Below are 16,534 nucleotides of genomic sequence, written 5' to 3'. Positions count from 1 at the left end.
TATCATATACTTTGTTGTCATTGTTTAGTCCCCAAGTCAAGTCCGACTCTTCTGAGAGCCCGTTGACTGTAGCCCGGGCTCCTCTCTCTGTGGGATTTCCCAGGCAAGGATACTGGAGTGGGTTGCCATTTCCCTTTCCAGGGGATTTTCCCAACCCGTGGATTGAACCCACCTCTCTTGCACTGGCAGGTGGATTCTTTACCACTGAACCACTTGGGAAACATCATATACTTAAAAATAAACAAATAAACTCAAAACAGTTTAAATGGACAATTTTTCTTACCTTTCAAAAGCAGGCCATGAAGTCTCTTCACTTAGTTCAGAGCCATCACTGCTACCTAAAATCAAAAGTTATCTTATTTTTTTAAACATCATAATTATAGTTTAGATTTTACTTTTTAAAAGTAAATACTCTAGCTGTGCTTATTCACATTATTTGTGGGTGAACATCTCCATATCAATTCTTCATTCTAATATCATTGTGCTTGATTTATTTTGCAATATACTAGAATAGAGTTGACAAGTCTACACAAAGAAACAAAACAGCGTAAAACATTTTTATATGTATACTTATGGCTTAAATTGATTACATTAGTAAACACTTTTTCTACCATCGGAGAATAAGTACATATAAATACACATATAAGTATACAACTTTTCCTTATTAGGTTTGTCATAATTTAAGACCAATATAATTACAAATTCCTTAGAGGTTCATGGTATACTTCCTTTTGCATTTTTTTTAAAAAACCCATTACTATCCTAAGGATGAAAAACTCAATGAAATTCAACTTTTGTCTTTAGAGGCAAGGCAGAAGAGGATGGAATCCTTAAGGAAAAAAAAAACGTACCATAACAATGTAAAAACTTTCTCTTAGAGACCCAGAATATCAGTTAAAATAGAAAAGTTTTAAATTAGCTTAAATGGAGGGGAAAGAACTTGGAGAGTCCAAAACAGCTTAGGTTGATTTAAAATTTATTTTAAAGATAATCAATAATTAATTTGTCCTTTGTGTATCACATTGAGTCATCTATCAGACTTTCATAACCAGGGTTCTTTGAGAGGCTCAAACTCGAACACTATAAAGAACCCATTATGTGTGATGGATTTAACACCTCTTCCATGCATGTAGAATGGTACAAGTTATGTACCATCCTTGGAAGTACTAACAATTACTGAAATAATTTTCTGGTTGTGTGGCTCAGATAAGAAATTGGATGTAATCTGCTGTTGGTAGTGGAGGCTTGTATGTTATTTTTGACATGTAGAATATTATGTGATAAAGACTGAAAATTTAAGCAGTAAGTATGACATTTGTAGAAAACAAGTTTCTTCCAGAAGCATGGACTTCGAGTAGATATGCCTCCTTCAGCTGGGCAAGACTGTTCTGGGTTATCCAGGACATATATGTCATGTTAGAAAATGTCAGAGGCCATAGTTCCAAGCACTGGTTAATTTTTCCAGGGTACTTTCTCAGAGCCTCCAAGACATAAATTAATATTGTATGTAAAAGTTACAGCTAAGGAAAAAATCTTTTTGTTATTATGAATTGCGTGTGTATATTAATAACTACCAGCTATGATTATAAACTTTCTTTTCAGAATGTTAAAGGTTTAAAGGAAACACCCTGGAAAGTAATGCCTATGTCTAATGTTCTTAATTTATAAATAAGGATATAACAATCCTTACTGTTTACCTACTTAGCCTTGGAATAATTAATAAATACAAAGGCAAAAATTGAATTAGCCCCTTCTTGTTCTAAAAGACAGTTCTCTAAAATAAGACATTAACTGTAATGGAATGAAAAAATTAGATAACTATCTTGTGGTAACCAAAAGAACATCTATGGAAAGTAAAAGTCACAATAGAGAATAATCATCATTATAATATTTATAAGTATTACAGAAAAGGCAAATATTTTATACTAAATTGAGAGCTATAATTTTTAAAATTACTTTTTTTTTTTTGCTTAAAGTAACATGCTAGATTCCAGAACACATTTTTTTAACTAGAAAAAGCTTCTTCCTCTCTCTTTTGCAAAATTATTCTGTGTACTACTTTTCAGATTGAAGTTAATATTTGCATATAGGCAATTTACAGTATTAATGAAGAGATATTTCAGGTGACCAACTTGTCTTCTGTTTTGTAAATTTTGCATCATTTGCATTTATAAAAAGGGAAATACTGGAATAAAACTGCTGAATGGAGCTTTCCAGCTCCGAAGCAATTTCAGGGTTTGAAAACTTGCAAGTGTTAAAAGAAGTCAATATGTTCAAGAAAATGAACTACTATATTTCTTTCTACTGATTGTTCATCAATATTGAGATGATCGTATTAATAGTAATAGACTAAGCCCTTGAGCAACCTTGGCAGTTAATCAGAGAAGACATTTTCCTCCTTTATTTCTTTTAAAACATAAAAATAGCATCATATAGGGATTTCCTAACTATCCAAAGAAATTATGCTCAGCTAGAAGGTTCAGAAAATAAATAACAGTTTAGGAAGTAAAAACAAACAAATTCTTCTTAACTTCACGTCCTTTTCCAGTCCCGGTTTCCTTCATAATAGCTATCTCTATTTTCTTACCTCTCATTCTCTAATCTACTCCAGCCAGGGCTTTGCCCACAGTATTCTATAAAGCAAATCTAGTCAAGGTCACCAAGTGACTTTTATTTTGCCAAATTCAGTGATCAACTCCTGTTCTCATCTTATTTTCTCTTTTGTGCACTTGATATGGATACATTCAATACATCCCTCCCTTCAGAGATCCTTCCTCTGCTGGGCTTTTGTGATACCACATTGCTTTTCTCCCTACTTCAGTGGTCCCTCACTTGTAGATTCCTCTGATGGTTGACCATTTAAAAAAAAATGACACCTCCAAATGTTAGCAAGTCTACTCTTATTTATTTATATCCTCTCCCTCTGTGACCTTATCTGGTCTCATGGCTTAAGATACTACAAATACGCTAATTCTTATACCTGTATCTATAGATGTGACTTTACCTCCTTAAGCTTCCTATTCATACAGTCGATTACCTACCTGACAACTCAATACGGTAGAAACATGTCCAAAATGGAAATTTTAATTCCCCAAACCTAGTCACCCTTTACAAATACCTCAATACCTACAAATGGCTGCTCTTCTAATGTTCTCTGCCTAGGTAACAGCACCACCATCTAACTAGCTGCTTAATCTAAAAAAAACTGGGAATCATAACTGATCTGCCCCTTTCCTCATTCCTACATTCCAACTACATGCGGTAACCAATTCAAACAGTGCCTGTTCTCTTCCCCACCATTCCTCGAATGCCTCCCCTTTTGAAGTCAAAAACATCAAGCACTTTTCAAACCATCATGAATTATTAATTTTAGCAGCTACTAGTAATGTGATCTTATATCCACACTTTGCTACTTTGCTTTTATCAATTATTTTTTCTACTTGTAGTAGGGTTAATCATGCTTTTCCAGCCGAGTTTTCTTAGAAGTCGGATTTTACATAAGTTGGAACCCTCTCAGAGAATTATTTCTCACCTATTGATATTCCACTAGAAAGAGTAGAGCTTTCAGCTTGGCCTCGAGATGGTGCATGGGGCTCCATGACGCTATCATCTAATAGATGTCTTGGCCCTGCATTTGGGAACGTTGCACTCTTAAACTCTGCTGTGTTCATTTTATGAATGAAACTGGAAACAAAGAGAAATATTTTTCATATCTTTCATTACTGTTACTGATTCAGTATATAAAAGATACTCTTACATAAAGATTCAGGATATAAAAGATGTACCTGCTATCCTGAACTTACTTCTGAACTCTCATACTAATGAACACACAGATTTTACCATGAAAGCCTCAAGCCAACAGTTTAGGGAAAATTTTTTTAGAAAACCAGGCCATATCTACCTATATAACAGAAAATACTTTATCTTGATGCTTGGGTTCATTAAAAACTATTTTCACATTCACTTTTGGAAAATGTCTATTAAATTTTCACAAAAATCATGGCAAAGGTGAACTGTGGGGTCCATTTTGAGGAAACAATCTTGTAAAGCTAAACAAAAAGACAGTTTCCCTTTCTTTGTATTTTGTTATAAAAAGAACAGTTTTTATATGCTTTATGGTGACTTGTTTTGGTTAGGACAAGCAATGCCTCATGATACAAGTTATAATTTAAAATGGAAATAGTGTTTGCTTTCCTGATTTTATTTATGATGATGACCTGTAATGTTCATTTTTATCCCCCAAAATGTGAAAGCACTATTGGAAAAAGCTCATTTCCAAATTAAGGTAAGGAAGAAATAAATGCCTTTATGCAAACAAGATATTTTACTAAATCAGAAAAAGACTACTGTGTGTTACATAAATAAAACTACGCAAGGACACTATTTTCTGTCCAACTAGTGAAATAAGTAGAAAAGAAATCCAATGAAATACATAGAACTTTGCAAGAGAAAATCAGAAGCGCTGACTTGTAACCCAGGCTGTGGCACTTTCTATGTCCGTGCTGAATCAGGTTCCGAGGGGATGGCGGTGTCTGCGGCAGCAAGGCTCCTTCAGCGGCCATGCTTTTTCTTCCGCTTTGTGGAGATGCTCCTACTTCAGGACCTTAAAGGTTAAATGAAAAAAGGGAGAGACAGAGACACAGAGAGAGAGAGACAGACAGAAACTGTTAAATGGTTTAGAAAGATTGCTTTATTTGAAATCCTCTGATATGAAATAAAGATTGTGGTTTAATTTAAGGTAATATTAATTCCATTTAACTGACTGAACATAAGAAATATTAGTTTCTGAGTCGTAAAACACAAAACCTCAAAACAAACAATATCTATTAATTTCTATCTATTTTACTTGCCCTAAGTAGCCAGTATAAATATTTTCCCTATTTATAGAGGAAGCAGCGTAATTAGAAGAGATGGTATAGGGGTCTCATATCACACATGAAACCTGGACTAAACCCTCAGGTCTTCTGAATCCTAGTTCAGTGCTCATTTAATTTTACACATTACGTCTTCACTCTTAGTTTCAGCTTCTTAGATACAGAATGTGTAGAGTAGGTCAAGGATTCAAATTACAATTTAAATCTATACTGACTGCTCATGTTTCTGGAAATTAAAAAAATGGAACTTGAAAGTACACAGATTTGCAAAGTAACACTTGAAAACATGTTTTATTGGTGTACAGTTGCTTTACAAGCAGAATATCACTTTAAGAATGAAAAGAAAAGCAAATTTAAATAGATGTAGCCTGGAATGACTCCCTCTGCTTGGACACTCTCCCCGGTAGCTGCTGCCATGGTTCTGCTCCCCGTCTTCTTCACGCCTTACTAGATGGGCCTCCAAACATTTTTAGGATATACAATGATACAAAGCTTAGTGCCAAGATCTGTATTTAGAATATTAAACAAGGTACTGTCTATGATTTCTTTAAAAAATTCTCTTCAATTTTATGTTTTTAGATTATTTACATACATATAAATCCCAACAGATAAATTAAGAGACTATGACCATTCTTTTCAGTACTTGGTCCAGCATTAGAGTGAAATTAAAAAAAAAATTAAGCCACTAAAATTGACTCCTATAATTATTCAAATTAGTAAATTTTTCACTTAGACCAGAAACATTTCTAACATAATTAACCCTCACTGCCTCATACAGCGTATACTTAATGAAAAAAGAGTTGATAATTCATAAATACTTATTATTTTCTGTTGGCTATATCTATTACTCTTGATTACTTGGCATATTAATTTGCATATTACTGACAAACCACACGTGACAACTTTTTAATGAAAAAACAGAAAAACCAAACAGAAAAAGATATATTTTAATACCAAAAATAAAACTGTACAGGCAGAATAAAACGTGCTACGCACTTACTCACTTTGGAGTATATCCCTTCTGTCTTATGAGGTTATCTGGTTGATTACTCAGTAACAAGAGAAAGCCGCACTAACCTACTAAATCCTCCCTGGAAGCAGCAGAACGTGGTGTGCTTGTCCCTGGTTCTATCTTTAATGAAAGCCTGAATTTCAAAAAGGGAAAAACACATAGAATGATTAATATTTGACAAAATAACATTAAAATCATGTATTTTTCTACCAAAAGCCTAAAAACATTTTTTATAAAATAACCTCAACTGCGTATTTTTCTTCAAGGGTGATCTTAATTAAGTCCCCTTTCTCTTTCATACAAAGCTGATCTTACAGTGATTCCAGGAAATACTAGAGAGGGAAAAACATCAAAACCTCATATTCAAAAACAGAGATAGCTCTCCCAAGAACCTCAAAACTGCCAAACAACTCAACACATTTAAAGCTATTTGGTGAATGACTAAAAGGTGATTTAACCTGAGGTTATATTGGTACAAGGCAAATAAGTTCAGTAACTTTCCCACATTTCATTAAATTATGCAGATTCTTTCTAGAATCCTTATTGGATGGGCTAATGGTCTCTGTAGCACTGAAAATTAAAAAAAAAAACAAAAAACACAACACCTTATTTAAAACTAACCATCCAAAAAACAAACCAACTCAAATTATCAAAAGAAAGATCTATCTATACAAATAAAAAGGCTGTTTACAAAATCCCTGATAAGTCCCTTTTCTAAGTCAGAGTTTATTAGTTGGAAATTAAAGTGGTTCAGTGGTAAAGAATCTGCCTGCCAATGCAGGAGAGACAACAGACCTGGGTTCAATCCCAGGATCAGGAAGATCCTTTGGAGAAGGAAATGGCAACCCACTCCAGTATTCTTGCCTGGAAAATTCCATGGACAAAGAAGCCTGGCAGGCTATAGTCTATGGGGTCACAAAGAGTCAGACGTGACTGAGCGCGCGCACGCACACACACACACACACACACACACACACACACACACACACACACACACACACACACACGTTCCATTTAGGAAAATGTATCAATTTTGAGTTCTGCAGCAAAAAGAGGTTATAATTCCTATCAGTAGAAACGGTTTCAGGATATAGGATACTAAAGCAGTTGTAGAAAATATTTTGGTGTAGTCCAGGAAATATACTTTGGCGTACTCTGTATTATTATTAAGCATTTGTCTGGAAATTAATAAAGACTTTATTTTTCAGCATCCTACCAACTGGAATTTTTTATGAAACTGCATAATACAAATGATATTATAATGATAAATCTATTATAGGTGCTTAACTTTTTATCAATGTCTTTGATATCCTAAAGCAGAAATCATATATAATTGTACACTAATTACTTAACCATGTAAAGTACATGTACTGAACAGATGTATGATTAACCAGAACTCTCTGCTCTTTTTCTTATTACAGGGTAGCTGACTTTAATTATGTGAGCTTCAGACTATGCTATATTCCTTCACTGAACACCTGTTTTGTGTCAGGCACTGTTCTCTCAGCACTGGAATATAATGGACACTAAATGGGTCTCTCCCCTTTGGAAGCGCACGGTCTAGAAGGTGGAAGACAAAGAAGTAAACAAATTAAGTAGAGTTTCCTAACACAGAACCAAAACAGAAAGGAACAGAAAGGAGGCTATGGGAGAATCACATTGCTATTAATAATGGCTGATAACTGACAGCAATATAAAAAGTGGAAGCATCTTAAACTGCACAGGATAGTCAGTGTCAGTTGCCTATATCATCATCAAAACACTACATATAACAGTGATGCTGATTCACTAAGAAAAGACATTATGCTGCTGCTGTTGCTAAGTCGTTACAGTGGTGTCTGCCTCTGTGCGACCCCATAGATGGCAGCCCACCAGGCTCCTCTGTCCTTGGGATTCTCCAGGCAAGAATACTGGAGTGGGTTGCCATTTCCTTCTCCAAAAGATATTATGCTCAGTATTAAAACGAAATAACTTCGAAAGATTTTCACCCTGATTAAAACGCACGCCATGTAACTTGTAATATTGATACTGGCTGCCTATGTAGATCAAACTGCCAAAAACAGAGGCTTATGGATAAATGAAAAGTCATTTTTATTTAAATCTTTCATCATAAAATCCATTTTTCCCAACTTATGACCTTAATAGCTCTTATGTTAAAATGCTCTGATTTTGAACACATTTAATCAGTAGGTTCATGCAACACAACTGCATCTTTAGGAAAACACTATCTTCTTCAGCTTCCCGTAAGATTCTCCAATACTACCAAGTGACTTGTAGTTCCCCAAGCAAACATAGCTTCCCACCCTATTCCACTGATGGTTCCATCCCTGAAACACCTTTCCTAACTCTTCATGTGGAGCAACTCACCTGCTAAGATGCAGACTAAGGTAAGATGGTCACCCGAAGCTGCTCATGTTTATTTTCTCTTCATTTTTCCCAGTTAAAGCTGAGTTAGGTCTCCCCCCATCTATGTTCCCACAGCATCCTCGGCACATCTCTAGTATAATACTCTTTGAACTATTTTGTAATTATTTGTTTTGTAATCCCAGCAGCTAGCATTCACCTACAGCAAAAGCTGAATAAATATTTGTTTACGAATATAATGGGACTTCCCTGTAGCTCAGATGGTAGAGAATTTGCCTGCAATGCAGGAGACCTGGGTTCGATCCCTTGGTCAGGAAGATCCCTTGGAGATGGAAATGGCAATCCACTCCAGTATTCTTGCCTGGAGAATTCCATGGACAGAGGAACCTGATGGGCTACAGACCATGGGTTGCAAAAGTTGGACAAGACTAAGTGACTAACACACAATGAGCATAATGGGAAGGCTGCCTGAGTTCTAGTTAACTCATGAAAACAAAAATCAGTATAACAGCATCCACTTTCCTACCAAAATGAAGCTCTCATGCCAGGATACAGACAGCTAAAACTACTTAACAGCTTAGTTAGCTCTATCCTTTCAGCATTAAAATTCACCATACTCTGTATTTATACAACAATTTCTTAGACTTCACTTCTACTGAAGGGGCTTCCCTGATGGCTCGGTTGGGAAAGAATCCGCCTGCAGCACAGGAGACTCCGGTTCAATTCCTGGGTTGGGAAGATCTGCTGGAGAAGGGATAGGCTACCTACTCCAATATGCTTGGGCTTCCCTGGTGGCTCAGCTGGTAAAGAATCCACTTGCAATGCAGAAGACCTGGGTTCGACCCCTAGGTTGGGAAGATTCCCATGGAGAATCTTTAGCATTCTGGCCTGGAGAATTCCATGGATTGTATAGTCCACGAGGTCGCAAAGAGTCCGACGTGACTGAGCGACTTTCACTTTCTACTGTAAGAGTTAAACTTTAACTTTTAAAAAATCCATTAAGTTTCTTGAGACAGACACAGAAATTTTAATAATGACTTACTCATGTTTTGAGTTTTAAGATAATCTCCTGTACCCAACAGGACAAAATATGAGTGTTTTATGCTATGTCAGTAGAGAGATGAAAGAAATAAGTGATAAATATGACACAGACCATCACACTCAAGAAACTTACAATCTAGGGGATCAGATCTGTGAAACGCTGTCAAGATTATTAAAAAGCTGATGCACTGACCTCATACATTTTCAAATGAATTACCCTGTAAAAACTTTCTGTAAAACAAAAATTGATACAGAAAGATAAAGTGGTAATGATACAGTATGGTGAAGACGATGGCAATAAAGGTGTTTTCAAATATAAATAAAGCTTCAGATACATTTTAAGTATATGTACAGAGCTTCTCAATATATTTGATATTTGAAGAAAAGTTATTTTCAGTTGTTTTCTGGAATCTCTAGCCTTTTATTATGCATACCAATTCTGTCCTCCAGAATTCTTTAAAAAATGTTGAAATTTATGGAACAAAGAAGCTGATAATTACTATCACACAGTGTAAGAAAACTTTTGTGTATAATGCATTAATATTAAAAAATAACCTTATCTTTCACTTTGATAAAAATTTAAAGTATAACCTTTTACTGGAAAAAATATTTGTGGCAGACACAAAGTTAAATTTGAAAGCTTAGAAACAGCAAAAAAAAATTTTTTTTTAATAAATAAAGCTGCAAGGAAAATTAAAAGCCTCAAGAGAAATAACTTTTTTATCCTTCTATCTTAAAAAAAAAAACAAACAAACCTGGTAGTCATGATGTAAAGAACACTACTGAAAAATAAATGCGAATGTGTGTGTGCTCAGTCATGTCTGACTCTGTGACTCCATGAATTGCAGCCCACCAGGCTCCTCTGTCTAAGGAAATTTTCAGGCAAGAATACTGGAGTGGGTTGTATTTCCTACTCCAGAAAAATAAAAAGGGTTAATAATGAAAAAATCCCTTTTCCACTGGGTAGGACTGAGAATGGTTAAGCAAAAAGACATGGATGTCAGCTGTTTTAAAAGTAAGTTTTGAAAACCTTTAACGAAGGACTTGCTTGAATAGAGGAAATGACAAGTGTGGTGTTCTATTGGACAAATATTAATATGTCTCTAGTTCAGAGTCCAGAAGGTTCAATATTCTCTCAATACACAAAAATAACTGAAGACAAATTCAAAATTGTGTTGAGGAGCAATTTTTCTATTCATGGACTGTTTCATTAATTTTTCAGTCTATTAAAAGATACATTTCCATAAAGATATTCAATGCTTCAATGGAGAGAGAAAGGAAGAAATGTAAAACTAGAACTATCAAACATCAGCTCTCAACAAGTTGAGAAACATACAATGCTTTTTAATAGAAGAACAGATGACGTACTTGTATACTGGCTCAGTCACATCAAGTGACTGATTTAAAAAATTCACGTGAATAGGTAACTTTACCACTGTAAATGCACAACTGTATTTGCATGATAAGATGCAATATTTAGACGTTTAAATACAGAGACGAAAGGGTGGAGGACAGGACACAATTATACAAACCACTTCTGAAGATCCAACCTACTTGTAATTATCATCTTCCACAAACTTTTGCAGTTCTTCTATATACTGAACAGAGTTCAGGTATTTTTGGACATGAGGCAACATGGGGATATCTAGGCAAAACATGATAAATAATTATTTGATAAAGTACATCTCAGGCAGAATTTCTAAAGTTAAGCTGAGAAAAATATATTTGAAGGTAAATTAAGGCAACATAGCACCAAAATTTAAATTAACTCTAGAAGGACATGACTGAGGTAAATGTTACTTAATGTAAAACTGAAGGTAATTTAGAAAACTGCAGTTGCATGCTGTTTGTATAGATTAAAACAGCTCCATTTACAAAGTCCCACATATTTGAGAAATTTCATAAAAAAAATCAGAGCCATCATTGTAACTTATAGTCAAACCTCATTTAAGTGTAAGATGTAAGGCAGTTTAGGGTTGTGTTTTTTTTTTTTTTTTTTTTTTAAGAAGCCTGGCTTCCATTTGTAGTTTTTTTTCTTTCCTACTTAGAAATTTCAAATAAGATTGATTTAACATTACAATTTGATGTTATGTTAAAAAATTGAGAAAAGGATAAAAAAAGAGATTAAAGTTAAATAACAACAAATTGTAAACTGTTTTTAAACAGCATTAAAATTACATAGCTGTAAAAGCCTCTCTTTATTTTCTATCAAACTGAAAGCATTTAAACACTTTAAAATAATAAAGTTTTTTTTTTTTTCTAATCATTTGGGGTTGCCTAGGTTCTTTCCACATGTGTGTTTCCATAAAATACATCTTGGACAAAAACTGGTTATCTACTCAACACAGAACTCAAGAAAGCTTCTCAACTGTTATTACAACAGTTTCAGCTCACTCCCTAACTGAAAAAAGAAATATTTACATAATAGATCAGGGAGATCAAATGAGATGAAGAGAATAGAAAATAATTGTGAAAATTATGTTAGCAAAGTTGTTACAAAATTGCAGAAGAGCAAAAGATAAAACTTAGCATTTTAAATATGAAATACTTGAACTCCTTAAAAGCAAGATCTTAAACAGGATGCTAAACATTGAACAGTGACATAATCATTATTTCCCTTACATTAGGATGATGTATGCTGCTATGTGAAAAGTGGCCATCAACCTGTGTAAATGAATCAACCTTTATAAATGAATCCCGGAAACTCACCATATTCACAGGACTGCTGTAAATCAGAAATTATTCTAAGGATGTTATTCATCAAGTTTGATCTTTGTTCATTTTCTAGAATGCTGCCAGTTGATGGATATGCTGAATCAATGTATGTTAAATCAGACAGATAGATACCTGGAACAAAATTAAGATAAATGAGTGTTTTCCTACTTGTTTGGATGAGTATAGTTTGTTTATAGCTATATTTCAATATATGCCGTATTTAAAATATATTCATTATTAATACTGTGTTAAAACATGACCACTAAGGCCTAGATTTCTGTGGAGTCCAGGTCAGACATATAACTTAAAGCTGAAGTTAGGAACTCCAGTACCTACCTACCTATGGGTCTTAATGGAAAGAAGATGAGCTCCTGAACTGGCTCTGCCTCTGTATAAAATAAAGATAATTATTCTAATTTCCGAACCTTGGTTTTTATGTCTATACACTAGTACCTATTTTGCAAGTTTTGGTACAGCCTGAAGAAGTTTTTTTTTTTTTTTTTCTGAAGAAGTTTTAAGTTAGCCAGCCTAACCACTTCCCTGCCATGAGGCAGTTAACTTAATATTAGTTCTATACATGCTTGCCTCGAGTGGGTAACCATCACTTGAGTCTTACTTTTTACTTTCCTTTTAAATATTTATTTATTTGGCTGCACTGGGTCTGGGTTGTGGCACACAGGCTCTTCGCTGAGGTGTGTAGACTCCAGAGCACTTGGGCCCAGCTGTGCCCATAACACATGAGATCCCAGTTCCTCCATCAGGGATCGAACCTGTGCTCTCCTCCCTCTCCACGCTGGAAGGTAGTTTCTTAACCTCTAGAGGACCAGAGAAGCCTCGATTCTTAATTACTTTGAAAACTGTCTCGTTCTAGTAGCAACGTCTTATTTGTATTAAAGATTAACAGTTGGATTTTTGAAATAGTTCTACTAACTACACATTGAAGTTAACCTTGCTCTTTTTCTGTACCAACAAAAATAATACATTCTCCCAAATAATTCAGTTGTCCTAGCTCTGGATTTCAAAGTTACATCTACAGAAAATATTTCCTGAGAGTTTACTATGCACGCGTAAAGTGTAAAAGGCAACATGTTCCTACTTTGAAATCATTACTCCCCGTTCATGAACTCTCAGAATTAAGTGCAACCAAAATGATGTACCTATTGCCTTCCAAATAAGCCCAATGTTTTTTTCTCATGTTGGTTCTTCCATCTTAAATGATACCTGAACTCAGCTCTGCCCATCTAAATCATTATCTTATATTCAGGTCAGTGTCAACGGTTCTTTAGTTTTCTCACAGATTCCAAGAAAGGAATTTAGAAACTGTCTAGTCCAAATCCCTCTTTTCATAGGCAAACACTCTAAGGTCCACAGATATTAAGGAAGTGCCTAACACCACATGAATTGTTAGTGACAGAGTTGGATCTCAGAGTATACACGTGTACTCCAAGGTTTTTTTTTTTTTTAAATTACAGTTACAAACAATTACAGTATCTGTATCATTCACTTGATAATTTTTAAGACTTTCTAATCTCTTTATTGAAAATCTTTTGTATTTTATATCTTATCTGCTTAAGATAATAAACTCATTCAGGTGGTTACTCTATCTTGCACTTTAAAAAATGAAAATCCTGACCAATATTCCAGACAACTGGTGTTTAACACAATGTAAAAAGTTGGCAATGGTAATCCTTTTACTCATTCCAGTATCATTCCTTTTCCATTTAGTAAATCTTAACAGTATTCTTTAAGCCATCTGTCATAAATACTTCTTTTTCTTTAGAGACTCTCTATTTTTTATGACTTCAAATAAATCTGTAGCCTAGCTCCCTTTCTTTTCCTCCTATCTCAGAGGAAGAAGAATCCCCTTCTCTTTCTTCCAAATCTAAACTGCTATTTTGAATGTAATCTCTACTGCCTCCTTTTAACATATCCACTGCTGCCTCCACTATCACTCACACTCCATGGCTCTTTTCCAAGAGCCAGTATGCACATTTAAATCTCCTCTATTTAAGAAAACATAAGCAAAACAACCCTTCCTTTAAATCTGATCCCCTCCTCAAGACAGGACTCTTGCCTGCCTTCTTCAACAAACACCTTAAAAGAGAAATACGAACTGGTACAATTAATTTTTTTTATCCTTCATTCTATTTTTATGTAATATTTGGTACATATAAAAGTTTACTTGTGTCAGGAAAAATTGTGATAGACTTTGCAATAGGCAAAAAGACTACCAGGTATATCCTGTTTCCAGTGCATCCTCTTGGCCTGAGCTATTTTATAAGTTGTTGAAAACTGGTAATAATACAAATTCTTGTCCATAAAAATGCCAATGAATTATGTCCAGTGGGATGTAACTGATTATTGCCCTGTGGATGTTGACCAATTTTGCAACTATCTGTAAATTCATTCCAGCATTCCCAATGGCCTGCATCTATGTGCAGTACTCTGACTTCTCCCTTGAAGTTGTTGTAAATATCTTCCCGACTCCCTTGTATACTTAATGATTTAAACAAAACCTTTGACATGTATTCATTTTTTATTTGTGTGAGAATCATAACTGTATCTTTAAAAATTAACAGTTTAACATACAATATTGGTTATCAAATAATATAATAAATACTCATCAATGTAAGAGCTACAATATCAGTACTGTTGCCTCATCTTTATGTTCTTTCCCTGTGTCATCTCTCTGCCTCCTGTCTAGAGGGAACTACCATTTCTAATTTTAAGATTATTCCCCTTGTTCTTTTTGAGGCACATGTCTGTATTCCTGCACATTTTATTTTACTTTTGCACTTTAAAAAAATCATACTTTTATATGTGTGATTAGATGATAATATTGGTAGAGTTAGAATGGGTACACAATAAGTGATTTATAAGTGGTTGTTAGATAAGTTTTTAGAAATATGGTCTGCGATTGCTTTGTATCACTATTTTGTTTCTGAGACTCATTCATATTGTTAAGTACAGCTGTAATTCCTTAAGAGGATAAACTATATGTAACTATATCACAATTTATTCATTTTGTTTGATAAGAGTTTTGAGTTACTTGCCCCCTTCCTCCTTGTTACTATAGACATTCTTGTACATGTCTCCTGGTGCACACGTACAAAAATTTCTCTAGGAGAGATATATACACATCTATACAAACATGCAGGTATATATAATGTTCAACTTTACAAGACAGTGCCACATTGGGTTTTAAAGCTGTATCAACTGATACACAAATTGACAGTATATAGGTTTCTGCTGATCCAGGCATGCTAACATGTGAAATTCACATCTGTCTCCTTGCTGAAACTTACTCTGGCAAAGGCATACATGACCTTCTCACACTAATTCTTCAGACATCTCCCCTGGCCTCCTCTCCATTGCTCAGTCTCTCTGCTGTATTTGTACCACTCCCTTTGTTTCTCAGTCTTCACTGGCTTGAACTTGCCTCGCTTCCATCCTCTCTTGATTCTACCATTTCCTCAGGTCCCTTGTAATTGGCATTCCCCATGGTTCTGTCATTAATCTTCTCCCTCTACAAGTACTTCTGAATTATCTTATTTCTGAGGCCTCAACCATCACCTGATTGCTGATGACTCTCCAAATTTCTCTATAGAGCACAGCTCCTGACTTTCATTTTCAATTTAACATGCCAAACTAACCATAATTTGTACCTACACACCTGCCATTCCACTTTCCAAACCTGGTCAGTGAGATGAATTGCTAACTAGTGAAGAAGAACTAAACAGCCTCTTAATGAAAGTGAAAGAGGAGAGTGAAAAAGTTGGCTTAAAACTCAACATTCAGAAAACCAAGATCACGGCATCTGGTCCCATCACGTCATGGCAAATGGATGGGGAAACAATGGAAACAGTGACAGACTTTGTTTTTTTGGGCTCCAAAATCACTGCAGATGGTGACTGCAGCCATGAAATTAAAAGATGCTTGCTCCTTGGAAGAAAAGTTATGACCAACCTAGACAGCATATTAAAAAAGCAGAGACATTACTTTGTCAACAAAGGTCCATTTAGTCAGAGCTATGGTTTTTCCAATGGTCATGTATGGATGTGAGAGTTGGACTATAAAGAAAGCTGAGCACTGAAGAACTGATGCTTTTTAACTGTGGTGTTGGAGAAGACTCTTGAGAGTCCCTTGGACTGCAAGGAGATCCAACCAGTCCATTCTAAAGGAAATCAGTCCTGAATATTCATTGGAAGGATTGATGCTGAAGCTGAAACTCCAATACTTTGGCCACCTGATGCAAAGAACTGACTCACTGGAAAAGACCCTGTTGCTGGGAAAGATTGAAGGCGAGAGGATAAGGGGATGACAGAGGATGAGATGGCTGGATGGCATCACTGACTCAATGGGCATGAGTTTGAGCAAGCTCTGGGAGTTGGTGATGGACAGGGAGGCCTAGCATGCTGCAGTCCATGGGATCGCAAAGAGTTGGACACAACTGAGCAACTGAACTGAATAGAACTGAATTAGAAACCTCTACACTGCTTAAACAAAAAAGCTCTGAAGGAGTTCACTA

The 16,534-nt window shown here is 35.2% G+C and overlaps 1 protein-coding gene across 2 annotated transcripts in view; it reads right to left on the bottom strand.

Annotated features, from left to right (window-relative positions):
- The window catches only part of RALGPS2 (Ral GEF with PH domain and SH3 binding motif 2), a 154,180-nt gene that overhangs the window by 22,260 nt on the left and 115,386 nt on the right, over positions 1-16,534 (bottom strand). For both annotated transcript variants that reach the window (XM_043924044.1, XM_043924045.1), the window contains exons 9-14: positions 12,001-12,138; positions 10,846-10,936; positions 5,952-6,019; positions 4,468-4,603; positions 3,533-3,684; positions 284-338 (exon numbers count right to left, since the gene is read on the bottom strand). In XM_043924044.1, coding sequence (XP_043779979.1) covers positions 284-338; positions 3,533-3,684; positions 4,468-4,603; positions 5,952-6,019; positions 10,846-10,936; positions 12,001-12,138 — 640 coding nt within the window. The remainder of the gene's footprint in view (positions 1-283; positions 339-3,532; positions 3,685-4,467; positions 4,604-5,951; positions 6,020-10,845; positions 10,937-12,000; positions 12,139-16,534) is intronic.

Source organism: Cervus elaphus, chromosome 14 (genome assembly GCF_910594005.1).
Source record: "Cervus elaphus chromosome 14, mCerEla1.1, whole genome shotgun sequence".
Taxonomy (NCBI): Eukaryota; Metazoa; Chordata; class Mammalia; order Artiodactyla; family Cervidae; genus Cervus; species Cervus elaphus.
Note: the sequence above shows the minus strand (reverse complement) of the source record. Positions and strands in the feature narration are given on the sequence as shown.